This window comes from Lichenostomus cassidix, chromosome 2 (assembly GCF_008360975.1).
Source record: "Lichenostomus cassidix isolate B80296 chromosome 2, HeHo_3.0, whole genome shotgun sequence".
In the NCBI taxonomy this organism is placed as follows: domain Eukaryota; kingdom Metazoa; phylum Chordata; class Aves; order Passeriformes; family Meliphagidae; genus Lichenostomus; species Lichenostomus cassidix.
Genome location: NC_139482.1, coordinates 62,021,318 through 62,040,743, shown reverse-complemented (window position 1 = coordinate 62,040,743; position 19,426 = coordinate 62,021,318). Strand labels below are relative to the sequence as shown.

At 38.4% G+C, this 19,426-nt stretch overlaps 1 protein-coding gene across 1 annotated transcript; it reads right to left on the bottom strand.

The window, feature by feature from the left end:
• Positions 1 to 1,079: 1,079 nt before the first annotated feature.
• On the bottom strand, positions 1,080 to 19,054 carry DEK (DEK proto-oncogene). The gene is made up of 11 exons (XM_085051793.1): positions 18,861 to 19,054; positions 17,050 to 17,199; positions 15,260 to 15,361; positions 14,655 to 14,764; positions 12,434 to 12,528; positions 10,868 to 10,988; positions 9,602 to 9,784; positions 7,355 to 7,487; positions 4,911 to 5,059; positions 3,558 to 3,626; positions 1,080 to 2,647 (listed from the first exon to the last, which is right to left on the bottom strand). Exons 2-11 carry the CDS (start codon positions 17,186 to 17,188, stop codon positions 2,636 to 2,638), a joined length of 1,113 nt encoding a protein of 370 aa, XP_084907919.1. The 5' UTR covers positions 17,189 to 17,199; positions 18,861 to 19,054; the 3' UTR covers positions 1,080 to 2,635.
• Between the last annotated feature and the right edge of the window lie 372 nt (positions 19,055 to 19,426).

Genomic DNA, 19,426 nt, shown 5'->3' with positions numbered 1-19,426 from the left:
CTCACACCTAAGAACAGCTATTTATATTTGCAAGTCATTCCGATTAATTTGTGGTTTTGCAACCAAAATACTGAATACCAAAAACCTAACTAAAAAGAGGAACCAACACATTGGATTGTAGGAATTATGTTGGAAGCCAACATAATTAAATCAAGACGTTAGGACTATTTTTTCTCCAGAACACGTCAGGGCATTACCTTAAGCATCTGGAAGGTATATGCCTGAACAATTTATTCAGTTATCTTTTATTCAGTTATCTTTTATCCAGTTAACCCATTTCTTTTTTTATGAGCCTCTTCGCACAGGATTGAGATCCTTGATCAACTGTGTTTCTAATCCATTAGCATCAGGATAAGCAGGACGTTTTACATACCTTTTAGTATCATCTTGCAGCCTTTCTCCCAGTTGCAGAAAGAACTGGAATCCTGTTACAGCTGCAGCCAGACTGGTATGGATTAGCAAGGAAATAGCTCAGACATTTCTTCTCTGTTGAGGACTAACACTGAGTTGTTAAGAGATTTAAACAAAGCATTTGAAGGATATCAAGTTCATTTCCATTCCATCTGTACAATTCCAAAGTGGCAAGTAATGCATATATACAGAAAACAGAAGTATGGTATTCTAAGTTTTCATTAGAATTTAAACTTAAAAAAAACCACCAAAAAAACTTCGGAGTTGTGAATCTTAAAAACACTTCCTGACCCTCATAATTAAAACTGACTAGTACATTTACGTAAATATCAAAAGGCAGTTCAAGTATTTGTAAAACATTAAAACTTAATACAAATAACTTTCTGCTCTTAAAGCTGTCTTGGAAATTTTTAATTGCAAATTAAAAAGTGTTCTTTCTGCTAAGACAGTTCAGAGACAAACAAACAAAAAAAAACCAAACCAAAACCAAATCAATCTCTCAAAAGATAAAAGTCTTATCCCAGTTCAACAATATACATAGCAGCAATGGTGTCTTATAAAGTAGAGATGCCAGTATTTTCTAACAGATGAGATAAAGACAAACAACCTTGTTCCTGTATAGGTTTTTTTTTTACTATACATGTAAGTAAATGTTAGATTAAAACTGATTTACATTTTTGTGAAAGACATTTATTGAATACAAAAAATCCCCATTACATTCAGCCTTATTATAAATGATTACACGCAAAGAAATTCCAAAGTGTGTGTAAGATCAACAGTCTAACTGGCTGAACATTTTCCGAATTTAGATAATTTATGAACCCTTACTTCTTAACTGCACAATAATAAAATTCAAAAAAATACACTTTGTTTTCAGTAATACTAGCCAGAGGGATTCTGTGCTCATGGTGTTAATGGCAGCCCACACTTTGGCAGCTATGGGTTTCATGATTTTAAGTGTGGGACTTCCCATATTAGCAACAAGGTGTATGGAGAAGAGAAAACCTAAACAACAAAAACTTACACAAAGAGTTTGCTTTGATCCTAAAAGCTGCCAGCCAAAGTTCAAGACTGCAGGCTTACAAGTACCATTGTCCATGCTGAGGCAACAAAGCTCAGGTACAGAAAAGCCTTCCCACACAGAAGAGAGGTTAAACACATGTACATATCAGTGCTGCCTGATTTGGAAGCCCTACTGTGGATTTCCAAAACCATCAAGCCTCCCAGCTGTACATCTTGGATACCAATTTCTGACATGCTAGGCCATCACATCAAGACACTAACATAAAAGAGCTTTTGCAAAGTGAACTTTGGAAATTTTCCTATTGCCTTCGGAGGGATTTTATTTACTATATCCAAGACATTGAAACAATGTCTGTAGTCTTTGTATAAAGTTAAACTACAGGCATAAACCTACAGTTTAGTTTCTGTACAACGTAAGATGAGACAAACATGATGAAACCTCAGCTTGTTTTCATGAAACTTCTGCATGCCGCTTTTTATCACTGCCTCATGCTGACATTTCATGTCATAAATTCAAAGACACCAAGATTAAAAAACTGATTTGCACAAAAGAAATTTGAAATAACTTTATATACACAACAAAAAGCCTTTTAAAAGTACAAAAATAACATCTATATGCCAATTAGTTACCATGCTGTTCTTTCAGTGCCTACACATGCAAGACTGTAATCTAGATTCAGAATAATTCTGCATCTGTAGAATGTATCAGAATATAAAAGAGATTAACATGTGACTAACTCTTGTTATTTCCAGAATGAATATGTATTCAAAATATCTTTGAAACCAATACTGCAATATTCCAGTCTCTGCATGTATATTGTAGATAAGCAGCTTTCATCTTAGTAGATTTTAGATCTCCTGCACGGTGGTAATCCACACTAAATACCTACAATGGCTCTAACGAATCTAGTTATACAATGCAATTCAAAATGTACAAAACTATAAAAAGGGAACATTTATTGCCATGCACAAAATTTAAGTATGTTCAACTAAAAATAGCATCAAATGCAGTTCTGGTTAAAAAAAAAAAAAAAGGACACACAAAGCAATTTACATTAACACTCTTAACATTAGATCAGCAGAGTTAGCTCTGACTAAATACCACAAGGGTAAGACACATTCCTTTTGCTGGTGCCTATCAGATCTTCAAATCCAGAGAAACTTAAAACCAGGAATCTTCATTTTCCACAGTCAAATCAGATCATGAAATCAACTGAAAAGAGAAGTGCATTAGTCTTTTCCTTTTTCTCAATCCAATCACATATAACCTCTCCTTTTGTATCAAATTTTCATGAAAATACACTCTCCTTTTGCTATCATGAAAAACCAAAAACGTCCCTAGAGCAGACAAATTGCTCTCTCATGCCTTTGCTGATAGTGACACATGTATGCACAGCACATAAACACAGCTATTCTAGATAGCCATATATCAACATCTCTGAGTGAAGCCACAAGAGAAAGAAAAGTTATTTTATTAACTCCACTAAATGAATCTCACTTCCGCGGTTCCATTTTTACTTTCAGGGCAAGCAAAAGTAATGAAACTTTTTTTTTTTTTTAAACAAACCTCAGATTGGACAATAAACCCTCTGTCGTAAGTACAGTAGATAAGGCCTGATCTTCAGCACAGCAAACTCAAAGGCAACATCATCATAAGTGTACTACCAGGAGCACATGGAAAAAACTATCCATCTTTATTCCCTTTTGCCTTAGATGACAGGTCTGCAGAGCTTGTACAACCTCATGCACTGTTATCTATGAATGTATGCGGCCAGTGCCATTAGAATACATCTTGCAGCCAAGGTTTTCATTTAAAGCAAATTCATAGCTTTCAGAGTACAAGTCATTAAAAAATGTGATAACTGTAATTCTAGTTATGCTTACCAAAGAAATTTTTAAGAGAAGTAGTGGCATGCTAAGAAAAGAATCTAAAGCAATTATTGTTTTGAAGAGGGAAACACAAGGGAAAAAAAACCAAAGCAAACATCCAAAGTTTAGGCGAGCACTAAACTTTCAGTATTATACCGGAGGCTATTGAAACTGGTGTATGAGAGTGCCATGCCAGGCTGAAGGAACAAACCCCACACCAACCCAGGCCATTTTCTAAATGATGAAGTCTTTACCTCTTTGACTGTTTTTTTAATGAAGTCTTTTCTGTCAGATAAATCGTAACTAGGGTATTTTTCATACACCTAAGAAAAAGTAAAAACAAAACAAACCTCAAATTACTTTCATTCAATGCATTGTATGAATAGAAAAAGCTTCGATTAACTTAGGGCAAAAACTAATGTAGGTACTTCTAGTACTACAACTGCCAAAATGCCCTCTGTTAATCAGGGAAAGGCACAAGTTCATTTTCCTGTCCTTACTTTGACCACATAAATATTTAAATACGTGTACTATTTTATGTTTGGTCACTGACTAAACTGGTACTACAATTTTTCACATCAACGAACTGAAATGTCTAGCCTGCCATGTCACACAAGTAAGAATTTTCCAATTTTTGTTTTAAATACTCTCTTAAGTAGTCAGATAACCCTGCATTAGTGTTAGGAAGCTAAAAAATTAACAAAAAATAAATAAGCCTTGGTATTAGATAATAAGCAAAACTGTGATCCTTTCAAGAGACTAACAGGAGAGTCAACTTATGAGTGCTATTCTACAACAACTCTTTGGTTAAGAGGGTGGGAGAAGACCAAACAAAAACCAGATGCCAACATTGATAACCAATTCAGAGTATTTTATTACAGCATACCAAATTTCAGATTTCTAGAACACCTACAAATATGACAAAAAGTAACATACAATTTTCTCAGAAGAATAACTTCTGGTTTAATTTTCTCAAGACAACTTCTTGAAAGTACCAGGAAAACCAAACATGTGAGTTAACCAGAAAATATCAAGGTAACTGTACTCTTTGTGTTTTGGTGACTTTCCCCTGCCTTTACCTTTTCTGGCCATGTCTCCCATCTGTCCTGACAATTAATGGATTTCTTGGTGAACTGATTCAACTCACTAACTCAGCTGAGAACTATTTTGACAGATGCTGACAAGTGACAGCTGAATGGACTCATTAGGAAAACATATGAAGGGTGAGTGCAAGGTGAGCAGCAGAAATGTACAGACCACAGGATACAACCCTCCCCTAAGGACAGCAGCAAAGCTGCTGCACTGTCTAAACATGTCAGATATTTTCACTGTCATACATGGCACTTGGTTTGGAGGTAATACTGCTACTTCCCATGTAGCTAATTTTTCTTTTAATATTTCCCTTTTAATGGTGGTGTCAGTGCTACATATCCACAGATAAAAGCTCTCATTGTTATAGCTGTTAGCAAATAAATAAACCAGTGCAAAACTACTTAGTTTCTGAACAACAGTTCAGAGCACAAGCCTCCATTTCTAAAATGATGATAAAAGTCAATTCACAAACAATCTACTACCCATAAAGAGAGGGCAAAATTGTATTTGCTTACCTCCTTGCAAATTTGTTTCATTGTAACCTCTTCTAAGTTTGCATTGGCCAACAAATTCTTAACAGTTTCCTTCAGCTCTTCATCTGTAGGTGGTTTCTTCAGTTTCTTAATTAAGGGTTCATCATCTGAACTATCCTCAGACTCGCTTTCTAAATATCAAGAACAATTTGAATTGTAATAGAAGGTTTTCAGTTTGTCTGCTTTCTTCCTTAAAAATAGAAGCCATCAGAACTTTCCACAAACATCCAATCCAGATGTTTTCCTTTAAAATAGACATCTTGCTAGATCATCCATTTATAAAAAAAGCTAATGCTATCAGTACTACATTTATTTATGAATTTATGTAATTATGGATGAACTATCAGTTTACAAATCAACGAGAACTCTAAAAAGTATGGGACTAATTTAATCTATCAAGCTAATGAAAAAGACTTATTAAACAATTCTAATTCAGGTATTACAGCCCTAAAAGAGGGAAAAATAATTATTTGCTTTAAAAAGGAGTTTGGATTTCTTTTTTCTCCTAGCAGTGCTGCAAGCTAGGATCTTGTAATTTTGCAATCTTACTATCAAAAATACGATGAGAACAAATGAAGAGAACTTAGTAAATGAAGTGAAAGAGCACAGAACATTCCTACAATCTTTTCCAGCAGACAAGGAATTAGACTGAATGACTCCAACATCCACTCAGTTCCTCTACTGCCAACAAGACAAAATTCTGACCAAATTTCAAACAAACTGGATAATGACCTTACAGAAAGGCCTACTTAATATTTTGATATTTGTACTGCAAACATACACTAGAAACAGAAATGCAGGAGGAGTAAAAAAGAAATTACAAATGTATTACTTATATGAAAAGGTTACATGAAAAACATAACATTTGTATGTGTGCGCATATATATATGTATGTTGATGACAAAATAAGGTGCACACACAGCACAGCCACATTCAGCTGTGGCTGAGTCAAGCTGAAAGTACACTGAGTTCAACATAGGCCAGTTTACTCTGCTGAGAAATAAGGCTATCGAAGTTTAGCATAGTTCTATGCCTAAGAGTTTACCCACACCTTTTCTCAAAGCACTGACAAGAAGGGTAACTAATCTGACCTCATGCTTGTGCTATAGCTTGTGTATATTGATGCTGGAATTAAATGACATACATTTGCAGTATGGATATACACTGCATTAATTACTTGGACTACAATTGTGACAAACTTGGCTGCTATGTCAGAATGGCAGAGAATTTAAGGTGGGAAAGGACGTCTGCAGATCATCTGATTTAAACCTTTACTCAGAACAGGGCCAACACAGAGTTGGTTGCTTGGGGCCCTGCCAGGTTGACATCCAAACATCTCCACCCATGGGGATTCCACAGCTCCTCCAGGGCCCATTTTGGTGACCATCCTCATGGTGAAGTGGTTCTTCCCCTAACAAATAACTGCAGTTTCCCTGGTGGCAGCTTGTGCCTGTAACCTGCCATCCTCTCACTGTGCACCTCCAAGCAGAGCCTGGCCCTGCCTTCCCCATGCTCTCCCATTTGACAGCTGCAGACTGCGGGATGATCCCCTGTCATCCATCTCTTCCTCAGGCTGAACGAGCCCAGCTCTCTCTGCCTTCCCTCCTCCACTCTGTGCTCCAGCCCCCTCACCACTTTGGTGCCCCTCCACTGGACTCACTCCACCATGTCCATGCCTGCCTTGCCCCAGGGAGCCCAAAGCTGGACACTGCTGCTGAGGCCAGCTCACAGGTGCTGCACAGGGGTGACAGTCACTTCCCTGAGCTGCTGGCTCCACACTGGCTGGAAGAGCCCTGAGTGCTGTTAGTGTTCCTTAGCAGAAATGCCAATTGCTCAGCTGCCTCAACTCACAGTCTGCAAGAACCATCTGCTTCTGCCCAGGCCCTTTTTTGCAAAGCTGCTTGGGAAGACACCACTGTCTCTGCTCTCACTACTGCAATCTTTACAGAGTTTTTAAGAAACTCATTGTCTGTGTACCCTTCATGCATATCATGAGATATGAGAAAGTCAACTGCAAAAAGATGCACAGGGAAACCATATCTACATTAACAAAACACCTCTATCAAGCTGCTGAATGAAAGACACACAGGGTGGGATATATGCCACTGGATCAATTACAAGATTTGCATGAAGCCACTATAGAACTTTAACTATGCCCTTCCAGAAAGATAGAGAACTTGGCTGATACTTTCAGTTTATATGCAAATAAAAACTATGTATGTGCACAGAGCAGAAATTACATGAAATCTACCCCAACCAACTACTTTTTTTATTAAATACTGTTTCAAGGAAAGAAACATCAAGTAGGAAGTAGAGAATTTATCAAATTCCGTTTTCTTTCACAAATAGGTGCAAAAGCTTGCTTTCTAATAAACACGCCAGTTAAGATACAAGACAATGTATGATGAAAGATTTAAAGCATTTACCTTTTCTAGAGCTGTTCTGATTTTTTTTAGTAGTGCTGCTGTCTGCCTTCTTGACATTTGCACTCTTCACAGCTTTCTTGGTTTTAGAAGTCATCTTTTTAGATTTTTCTCTTTTAGATGCTTTTCGAGGGGGCTACAAAGAAAAAAACCAGAAAATTAAAATGATGGGTTTTACCTAAACAATCCATACCTCTTTTCCATAAGGGAATATCATTCCCTCAGAGGACAATTTACTCCAGCCACTCCATGCCCAAGATTCCGATAGAGCTGTTGCAGCAAAACAGGAATACTGCCTACACCCTTCTGCCTGTAGTATATTAACAGCTGTCATAAACCTAACTCTTTTTAAAAATGCTGCAATCTTAAAGCTGCACAAACAGACATTTCCCATTTTACCATGTCCTATTTTCAAACTAATTTGACAAACCAGTGCTTCTGTAATAATTAAGCTTTTATACCATGCACAGAAACTTCAGTTTCTGAAGACTTCAGTCCACTCAGCCATTGCCTGGCAGACATTATCTAACTCCTACCTTCTGAAAGAAGGCAAAGACAACCCACTTAGATCAATGGAGTTTACTGTAAGGCCTTTTTGTTTCTTATAATTTTGTTTGTTTTGAGGGTTTTAGATTTTTGGGTTTTTTTTTTTTAAATAACTGAGTGTTGCTGTTGAGCAGCTAGCAGAGTAATGAAGGCACCAGTTCACAGTGGCATGAAGGAATGACCTTTATTGTTTTGATTTCATCACATATATAGAGTTCTCAAAAGTCACCCAGATTGGTCAGTCAGAAGCCTTCCCCCAGGCCTGATTGGCCAGGCCTGCACTGTCCAAGTTCTGGGACACTGTTCCAACAACATCCAAACTTTATCTTTATTTATAAAACACAAGAGAATTTCTCATGGGAAAAAGCTGTGCTAGCCACAGCTGAGTTCTTGGAAAATCTTCTACAAGACAACTCCTGCCTCTGAAACAAGTATTTCTTTCCTTACAGCAGAAACCTCATTTTCCTGAAGAAATTTACAAATATGTCAACTTTTAGTATTTCAGCCCTCTTTCAATTTGCCATTTATGAGGAAAGAAAAAGGCACACTAAGAATTTTGTTTCATGAAGGCATAGGGAATTTCCTTGAGCCATCTTTTTACATAAAACCCAACACCTGTCAAAATGACCCTGACAAAACAAATGCTAAGTTACACAAATTACCTTTCAACAAAAGATTGCTACTATTTCCCATAGCTCAGACTATTTACCTAACCGCCTGTGACACTTCCATTGCAACAGACAGAATGTAACCCAAGTAACCAGTGGCCTTAAATTACAGCCAAGGGTTCCATAGCTTACATAAAGAAGTTCCTGGGATGTCAGCAGTTTGACGAACTCCAGTTTGTTGCAGCGATCTAATAAGCAGTAACGGTTTTAAACCAAAGGAGGTTTGATTTAGATTAGAAATAAGGAAGAATTTATTTTCCAATGAGGGTGGTGGAACACTGAAACAGGTTGCCCAGAGGTCAAGAGGTGGTGAACACCCAACCCTGGAAACATTCCAGGCCAGGTTGAATGAGGCACTGAGCAACCTGATCCAGTTGAAGATGTCCCTGCTCACTGCAGGAGGATTGGACTAGATGACCTTTGAAAGGTCCCTTCCAACCCAAAGTATTCCATGATTTGACGTTTCTCACCTAGTATACAAAAGGCTTCAAAGAAAATATGAAGTACAGTGAGGTTAGGACACTTCAGAAATTGCAGGGATCTTTCTAAGGCTGCCTACTATGTTGCTTACTTTAATCTAAGACACAAAACCTGAAGAGAGAGATAAGATATAAAATCCAGAAGGAATGTGGAAATAAGAGCCCAAACCAACGCAGTCAGGTAGGTCAGGGACTCTTACTGACTTCAAAGGGAAGTCCTAAGTATCAAATCAAACGCTACATTATGAAATTATAATAAAGTCATCACAAGATGATACAAGAAATACAGTAAATTAGAAATCCTGGCTGCCCCAAAATGACACATAACAAATGGTTTTATAAGGTGCATACATACACCCAAGAACCAGAACTTTTGCCTTTTATCTAAATGATTCTCTAAATTCAACACGAAAGAATTTATGAAAACCTCTTTTAAATTGCAGATGTGTTCTGTTTTCTTTCAGTTGAAGATCACTTACTCCTCAACTCTGTGTTCCAAGAGCTACCAATTGATAACAATGACATAATGCTGAAAAACAAACAAACCCCCTCATTACCTCATCTTCACTTTCTTTTTCTTCTGAAGACTCATCCTTTTCCTTTTTTTCATCTTCTTCACTACTGGATTCGTCTGACAAGATCTCTGGGCACTTGGTGCGTTTTGCTTTTCTTGTCGTTCCGGAGCTACTGCGTTCTTTTTTGCCACCTTTGCTTTGTGGTTTTTTGGACTTTGGCAATGGCTGAGAGACAAAAGATGTATGTAATCCAAATGGGAATATAAAAGTGAATTTTAAAAAGATCAAATTCTTTCAAATCACACGAAAGAACGGTTAAAGAATACAGAGCTGTCTTAGCAAAATCCAGGACTATTTAGTGTACTACACTTAGGACATAATATTTTGCAGTAAGCAAATATTCACTATTGAGATAGAGCTGAGCAAAATGAAATTTCAGTTCTAAGTTAAGTGCACCCCTTTCCTAATCAAACAAATTTTCAAAGCTTGGGCGTTAGAACAGGGAAGCAAGAAAGGTTCCTTCTAGGCTGTTCTTTTACCTACCAATCCATAAAAGCAATTATTTTCTTTTGGTAACAAATCAGCTGACAACTCAAAAGACTTAAAGGCTCAAATTCTGTCACGTCTTATGCAAACCTGCATTTTGCTGTAACTCACTGCCTGTGTCCCTAAAGCAGCATGCAGATCCCTTATTCACATCACTTACCATTGTTTGTTGGGAATAGATTTAATTTCCTGGGCAGCAGTGCAACTATTTTAGTATTACTTACATATTAAAAACTGGAAGTCCACAAAGATTAACAACAGCGTTTAGCTGTCTTGGCAGTGGCACTCTGAATCCAGTGCACTAGCGTGTACTAGCTAAATCCAAGTTTTTGTACCCGGCAACAAGTTCCATTTGTGATAGCCAAATGTGATAACATACATTTGCCAAATATAGCAAACACAGGTAACATCTGACACTTGATTTTCCTGTCCTTTCATGTATCTATTCTCCTCCACCCACAAAGCAGAAGCTAATTGGTATTTGGGGATGGATATCCTAATTAGCTCCATGTGTTGTACTCTTCTGTGCACTAACAGTGTATAATGGGTACACCCACATGTGAACAGAACTTCAAGTCCTCACCCCATTATGGATGCCTGTAGTAGTAGAACTACTCTCTTTCAAGAAATCGTTCGCATTTCATTGAGTTAAAACAGTATTTGTATCATCACTGGAAGCAAGCAAACAATGAGTAATAGAGAAGAGATGCATTTTGTATCAGAACAGAGCTATAACAGCAAGTGTAACAATCTGTATCTCACCTTGCCTGAAGATTTTGGGTGCATTAGGAAGTTTAATATTCTGGTTACGAGCTCACTATTAACTCCTGATCTTTCCAAGTCAAGAACTTCACAGATACTTTTCAACATTGCATTTCTAAATCTGTAGAGGAAAAGAAAAAGAGAAAAAAAAAAGAGATTCAGTATCACATCTTAAACACTCAATGTTTGACTACTCGAAGCTGCTATCTGGTTTGTCTGCCACCTGACAATATATACACACAGTCAACTGCACTTCCAGTCTTATGTATGGTTAAGTGAAGAACCACCACTATATTACATAAGGCAAAACAAAACAGAATTCCCAAGTCTGTAGGTCTGCATAGTAGGATACAAAAAAAACAGTTAAAGAACCATAGTAAAAAAAGTAACAACATTCTTTATAATTTATAACCTGAATAGTAAGGTTCTGCAAAATACAAGTTGACCTTTGTTTATCTTGTTCAATGCTGTTAAAATATGATATGCAAGTGTACAGTCTGAACAGAAATCAACCAGAGGCAGAACAAATTAACAAACTGATCAACAGTTTGTGTTCCACACAGAGCTACGAACAGCAGCAGAAGCTACCACAGTAACGCAAGCACACAGGGCTCTGCACTTCCATGTAAGAGTAACAGTGCAATCAGGGTCCAGAATATTTGCTGAAGATTGTAAACTAGCACTTTTTTCATGTGGAAAATACGAAAAAAAAAGAGCAAAATTACTTTCTGTGACCTTTTTTAGGTAAGGGGAAGTATCCAATTAAGCCCATGGGAAGTGGTCAAAACAGGGGACAGAGTTTGTTATGTAGATTCCCATATATTTCACAAACCGCCCTCCTGGAAAACTGCATATCTGAGGAAGGAAAATTTGCAATTTCTAAATTCTGGAAACCTTGCCACCATCAATAAACAGTCACTAAAAAAGCCACAGTTTTAGAATATATTGTGTAGACGTTTTTAGTTCTTTCCCTTGTTACAACTAGCTACACAAACATGCAAGGACGTTTTTAAACCCTTTCAGTCCAACCAAATCTAAGTTGCAGCAGCTTCTCCTGTTGATGGAAAAGCAGCTTATGAAGGGAGACAGTAAAAAAGAAAAAAAAAAAACAACTTTGTGAGACTAGTTGCTACAGCAATTCTAGTACATTTAATACATAATAAGCAGAAATGGCTTTGATTCTGAAGGAGGAAGGTTCTGAGGCATAGAAGGATGCATGTTTGCACCACAAATAAAGTACAATGCATTTACAACACTATGCTTGCCCTGGGGAAATAACCCTTTCCTCTCACTTGGCAGAATAGTCTGCTACTTAGCATGCAATAGTTAAAGCCAGGAATGTAGGAATCATGAATAAAATGTTCACAATTTAACTCTTAATACATTTCAAGCTGTCTTAAGAGACCAGTTTGTGTGACTAAAATGAACTCCGAAAAAATTTGTAAAGCTCTATTAAACAGCCACCTGGCTTATAATTTAATCTCAAGTAAAGTTTTGGAAGAAAAAAAGAAAAAAATAGAGTGCATAGCATGAATCAAGCTATGTTAGGTATCAAGAGATCATTACTTTTTTAACATTTCTTCCTTCTTTTTGTATTGGTCACTTCCTTTTTCAAATGGAAACCCACTGAACTGACCCACATTCTTCTTTACGGATGCAACCTAGAACAGAGCACACAGATTACTCTTCATTGCCAGCAGTTTAAAACACTTCATCCAATTACATTTGTTAACCTTTCACACAAGAAAAATCTGCTCTAGCATTTAGCATTCTGTCAGCAAACTTACACCTTTTAAGTTATAACTTACATGGATTATTGTGGCTAGCACAGGTTTTTCCCACGAGAATTCTTCTTGTGTTTTGTAAATAAAGATAAAGTTTGGATGTTGTTGGAACAGTGTCCCAGAACTTGGACAGTGCAGGCCTGGCCAATCGGGCCTGGGGGAAGGCTTCTGACTGACCAATCTGGGTGACTTTTGAGAACTCTATATATGTGATGAAATCAAAACAATAAAGGTCATTCCTTCTTGCCACTGAGAACTGGTGCTTTCATTACTCTGCTAGCTGCTCAACAGCGACAGATTATGCCTTTACTTATCTCACAACAAACTACAACAATTAACTTCAACTTGTGATTGTGGTACTTTTAATAACTTTATTAGACAGTCACCTGCCATTTTAACCTCATTTAGAATGTACTGCATGACGACTTACAGCTTTGCAAAACTACAATCATATGAAGACTGTTGCATGCTTTGTATCATGTAATTTGTTACAAAATAGGGAACTTTATTTTTATTCTATAATCTGCTAAAGCTGATTTGCCTTACAAGCTTCTCTGAAGTCTTACTATATTTTTTTTATTATATTACATGACTATATTTTTGAACCTTTTATTTGGCAGGACCAATTTTTGAACTTACATACCACCCAATTTTTTCCATTACACCTGATGCCTGATCTGGGTTCAGCTTCCATTGCAACAGCCCTTAGAACGGGAAAATTGCTCCCATCAAAATCACAAATGTATTCAAATTCTTTGCTTTCACTTTATCTCCTTTTACCAAAAATAGAAGTTAAAAAGTAACCCTGAATCTTTCAGTCTTCTGAGATCTTTTTAACACTATCAAGAATAATTCGAACTCGCTTTCAATACTCCTACAAATTTTGTTTCTGTTGTTTCTCTATTCGTTTATAATTTCACCAAAGATGAGCTCTTTTTCCAAAGAGTTTTGCCCAGCACCTAAAGAAAATTTCCAGGCGGTATCGGTATATTTTATTAAAAAGTTAATTACAATCTAAAGCACATACAACTAGGTGCATACAAGACAAGGTCTGACCTTCACTATATTAAACAGCATTTTGAGTTCTCAAAAACTCTGATTAAATATATTTTGACTGAAATCACACTGATATATTCTTCTTCTGAATACCTGTGGCAACAGGTCACTCTGCCATTTAAAAAAGCATTGCATCTGAAGCAGTGGTCTGAGTTATTAGGGCTAGCATGCATCTGTACCAGTACTATTCAGTTCCTGGTTTCTGCATTAGCTCTTCAAGTCTCCAAAACACACAAATATTAAAAACCAATTCCAATAATTATAGTAAACGTATAGAAATAGTAGCATCTGATCTGCCTTAATTTCACTACATTAATTTTGCCTCCATTAGCAAGGAAAACAGGTCCTATTTACTCTGAAATATAAGGCGTAATGACTGATACATAAACCACTCCAAGAAAGATTTGCTGTTACATTTAAAGTTTCATCCTTAAATACAAAAAGGACAATATTTTAATTCTCTTAGAAAAATTACTTTATATATAAAATCTTAATAGTGATTTTAATCACATTTATCTTTCTACTGCTTTGTGCAACGAAAGGGAATGAAATAGGTAAGCAGAAACCTATTAATATATGGAGCATTTTGAGTGTCATCTGCATGCCAGTGGCTTTTAGCATGTGAACCATAAATGACTTCCAATTCATCCTTGCAAGGTAATGAACCATTCCCCCACGAAAATCTATGTTCAAGAGACTTTCGATTTAATACACTTGCCACAGGGTTTTTATAGGAAGAGTAGTTTATAGGAGTTCATAAGAACAGTAGTTTATAGGAGTTAAAAGAAGGCGGCTTACTTAACTGCTCCTGCAATATTCATTTTCTAAGTAGTTTATAATAAACAGCACTTAAGAAATAGATCCATATGTGCGAATGTAAAAAACTGCACTACAAACATTTTTACTATACACGAGATCTAATGGATATAAAGGATTGAAATTCTTACAGTGCCTGGCCTGTTGTAGAGAAGTTTGTGCAAGTTCCTAAGTTCATCTGTCTTCTTTTTACTCAGAAAGAACTGTATCCTCTCAATTTCACAGAGTTTTTGTCCTTTTCCTGAAACAATTAAAATAAATTATTGTATTAATCACATTCACATCTATCTACGTGTTTACAACTTCAAGTTTCTACTCTTTTTTAAAAAAAAAGCAAAGAAGTTACTTCAGATTAGCATTAGACATTATATTAGGTCAAACATTAAGCAGGCCTTTTCCTAGCACTTAGGCATCCCAACAGGCTCTTTACTTGCCTTACTTGATACTACTTAGATCAGGGTGGCATTTCCTTCTGTTCTAGCTGCTCCTGCCTTTGTTAGTGGTGATGAGGTACTGAACATCCCACTTCAAGTAAGTTTAAATAACATGCACCTCTTACGGTTTAAATTGATGCTACAGAATAAAAGAGGGTTTTGGTATAATAGCCTTATTATTTTAAAAGGGATCATGACTCATAAGTTAGGTCTCATCTACAACAAATTAGTAATTTGATTTTTTTAGAGTTTTTATTATCATTCCCAACACTCACAATTCTTATGTAAGAAGTCAAGCTTACCTGGTGTAATTGTAAAAGGCTCCTTCTGCAGAGAGGACACTTGCATGGTCAGTCGGTCTACCTTCTTCTTCTCCCTTTTTCCTTCAACAATGAGACTCTTTTCTGCAAAAGACAGCTTCCTTAAACACAATATTCTTCACTGCAGATTTTACTGTAGTGAGAGGCAATGCAACACTGAATCTTTGAAATAGCAAACCAAAAATGGATGATGAAATAATCAGGTACTATAACACTTTCAGATTTTTAGTTAATAAGCCAGTGTAATTCTATGGAGCTGCATGTACACAACTAGAAGTCTAGTTCTTAACCACAACTCTGTATCCAACGTAATCTTGAAGACAAGACCAGGCAATTCCTAAAGGTAACTTCACCCCATGAAGGAGACTGCAGGACTCTGCATTTTCAGAAACCCATCATTCTCTCCTTTCATTGCCTTTTTCAGGTACAGAACTGACACTGTTTGCACATTCTCCTTGGATGCTGCAGTCCCTACACACAGTACAACTACCAGATGGGCAAAAGGAGAGTCCAGGATGGCCGCACACAGATTATTTTCCCACTACAGTACTGGAGGAACCAGACATTTCAGCAGGAGAAGCAGAAGCACAAGTGCAGTGGGACTGTACTACACATCCCAGGGCTATACAGAGAAGCAGTGTGCAGGGTACAATATGAGTGTCACTAATACTACAAGAATATTACTCCCAGTAGTTTTGGTACTGCTTACTAATGAATACATTTAGATTATTTTATGTATACATTGCACATCACTAATTTAATGATACCAGTCCAGAAGAAAAGGCGGAAGTTTCATGTCATACTAAAATACCTGAACTCAAATAAAACTATCCTTAGAGTTTAACAGATGGGCTGGCCTGGATTTAACATTTGAAAGCAGCTTCAAAACCTGTACGAACATAATCAAAACCTGTGTGTGACTGCCAAAACCACAGCAAAACATTCTTGTGTGTTCACAAGAAAGTTGTTTCTAAAAATCCAATTCTAATTACTCTGTTGTTTTCCAAACAGTATAATCTGCCTTCTTTCTAATACCTTTCCTAAAAACAAACTTCATCTTTTTCAAGGATCCAAGAGCATCAGTGACTTGGTTTTCACTGTGCTACAACACAGCTTTATTTCTACAAATGCTTGCTTTTTGAAAAGAGATGCCTGGAGACTTCACAATGGAAATTAACATTTTTGCATAGGAGTTCCTTCATCTTGTTTTGTACTCCTTGACTACCCTCTTCAATTACATGCCACAACAAAAACCTTGCCTTGCTTGCTCATCCTATCATATTGCCACTTATTTGTATTGCCAAAATTAGCCTAATGGAATTTCTGCTGACCCAATGTAATTACATTTGGATACCCAGAAAATTAATTTATTGTAGTTAAGCAAAGACAATCTGTATTATTTCCAAAACTACTGCACACTTAAAAGCTTCTCTTTTGCAAATACGGGCCACTTCTGAGTATTACTGGCAAAAAACAGTTTGATAAGGGACACTACTTCCTACAGTAATTGAAAAATTTATACAACAACAAAAAAAATCCCTAGTATAGATGTTTATGATGCTGGGAATTCCTTCAATCTTTCCTGAGATAAATCAGCACCACTGCTATAAGTGTTACCTGTTACAGTCTACTGAGAAGCTATTACAACATATGAAACATGCACCATGGAATCGCCTCAATAATAATTGTACAGTTAGCCAAAATCACAGGGGGCTGCATTCAGTAGCTTGGCATTTATTAAAGAACAAATTATTAAATGGTAAAACAAGAACCCTTTTCTTCTTCCTCCTCCTCCTCTTCCTCTTCTTCATCCTCATCACTTTCTTCAGCTTTGTTTTCAGTTTCAGGTTGTTTCTCATCTGTTTTTTCCAATGACATTGTGTCTTCTTTTGATGACTCAACAGAAGACATGGTGTGTGCTTCTGTAAAAAGAGTCAGGGAAACCATCATCAATAGAGCAACACACATGAAAACCAGAGTAATCTTGCTTTTAAAAATAATCTTGTGTGGTAAAAGCAATGTGCTGGTACTGTGGTTGTTCACATCCTCTAATCACTAAGGTGTTCTGCATACACACAGTACGTACAATTTTTCAGAAGCTGCCATCCATTCTGCAATCCGTCTGGTTAAGAACACTCTAAAAGTGTTCTCACACACAAGTGTTCATGCTGCTTTTTGAAACATTGGGAAACACCCACTCAAAGCAGCTGATATTGTTATCTATTAATAACGGCAGTGTTTTAAGATATCACCATTTTACTGCATTCCACTATGAACTTAATACTTATTTCTGATCATGGTTAACTATGCATGCAAGTGTCCTAGTAACTTAAACAATTTATTTATTTAGACAGGAAATGGGAACAAAAAAATGTAAAAAAAGTTGCAAGCAATTCAGGAAAGAATTAACACTGTTTTCATAACTCAGACAGCTGCTGCCTCTTGGCGCATGAAAATACTTCCTGGTTTTAATTTGCAGATCTACAACAAAAAAGAATAAATGCTTCATACTTAGATATTTTAGTTTTAAAGTTTACATATAGGCCACTACAGCTGTTGAGAAAAGACTCTTAAATATGCTTAGTTATGTATGTACCATTTCCCTACTAACAGAAAATGTCTATCCAATAAAGCAAGATAACCATATGTCTCATTTTTTAAAATTATAGCTTTCAAAAATGTTCATAATTTAGATCTGGAACAAAATGTCACACAATTAACCACGTTCTTTTTGCAATATTAAAGCCAATATTATCTGCAAGAGATCAGATGCAATACGTAACACTTAAATTTGCTGCTTATATGCAGTATTGGCAGGTGCCAGAGATCAGTGGTGTTCCAAATGATAGAAAACATGAGTTAATATGTATTATCAACAGTACGGGGAAAAGTAAAGTTTCCTGGCTAAATCACCAGGAAAAAAAAAATCTTTCAGGGTATTACTACCAGTATTTCATTTGACACGTATAAATAATCTGACATTTTCACGGCATTACTGACTTTTACTTGAAGGCACGAATAAAAGCAAGGGAAGCACCACAAGCTTTCCTTCCCCTTTCAACGGGAGCAGAAGGGGAAAAGGAAAGTTAGAAACTTCTCAGCTTTTCACCAACGGGGTTCGTGACGACGTTTTGCTCAGGGAAAAAGGGTTCTAGGATCCACCTTTACTGGGAGAGGGTCTCCCGCCCTCGCCTGGCGCTTTTCAGACAGGGACTCGCCATCTGTCCCCCGCCTTCCCGACCCGTGAGGTGGATGCTGGGGCAAAGCGACAGCGATGGGCAGCGTCCGGTGGCGCCGGCGGCCAAGCTGCCATCGCCTCCCCGCTCCAGCCGGCGGGACCGCTCCGCCCGCTGCCACCGCAGGACACCGCAGCTCCCGGGAAACACCACGGGCAGGGGCCGGCAGGGAGGCAGCCCCGCTGACAAGCGCCTCGCACACAGCGCGTCCCCAGGGCGGGACGGGAGCGCGGCAGTGCAGCGGCCGCGTTTCGTTTCTGCTCGTCACAGCCCGTCCCTGCTCCGCCCGGGCGCGGCGAGGCGGGACCGCTCTCGGGCGCCGTTATGACCATGGCGGCGGGACCCACCTCAGATCGAGACCCGGCTACCTCAGGCGCGGCGGCAGCAGCCGAAGGCAGCAGTTACCGGTGGACGAGGCGAGTCCGGGCGCAGCGACACAAACACACCCCGCCACGGCGCAGCCCCGCAGCCGCCAGCCACTCTCTCCCTTTCCCTCTCCTTCTCCCTCTTCCCTCCCTCCCGGAATCAACAAGGTTTTCAAAATGGCGGGTTCTCGGGCGGCGCGGAGGAAGCGGGAAGGCGGCGGCCAATCAGCGCCCGCGGCTCGGCCGGCGCGGGGAGGGCAGGGGAGGGTACGCGTCACGCGCGCCCGCCCGCGGTGACGTCAGGCCGCGCGCGGCGATGGGCGCGCGCGCCCGCTGAGTGGAGGGGAGGGGAGCGGAGCGGAGCGGGGGCGCGGGGGGTGCGAGGGGCGCGAGGGGCGCGGCGTTGCGGCGTTGCGTTTTCGCTTCTGAAACTGGCAGCGTCTGCAATTGCACCGGCTTCAAAAGAAGCTCTAAAACAAAGAATCTGCACCTCTCCTGCCTATACTGGGCGGTAATTAATATACGCTTCCCAGACATTCCTTTTGTAC

Coding starts and splice junctions, on each gene's coding strand:
- DEK (XM_085051793.1), bottom strand. CDS start 17,188: ATGTCTTCTGTTGAGTCATCAAAAGAAGACACAATGTCATTGGAAAAA. Junction 14,765..15,259: donor GCCTTTTACAATTACACCAG/GTAAGCTTGACT, acceptor TAATTGTTTCAG/GAAAAGGACAAAAACTCTGT. Junction 9,785..10,867: donor ACCCAAAATCTTCAGGCAAG/GTGAGATACAGA, acceptor TTTGTCTCTCAG/CCATTGCCAAAGTCCAAAAA.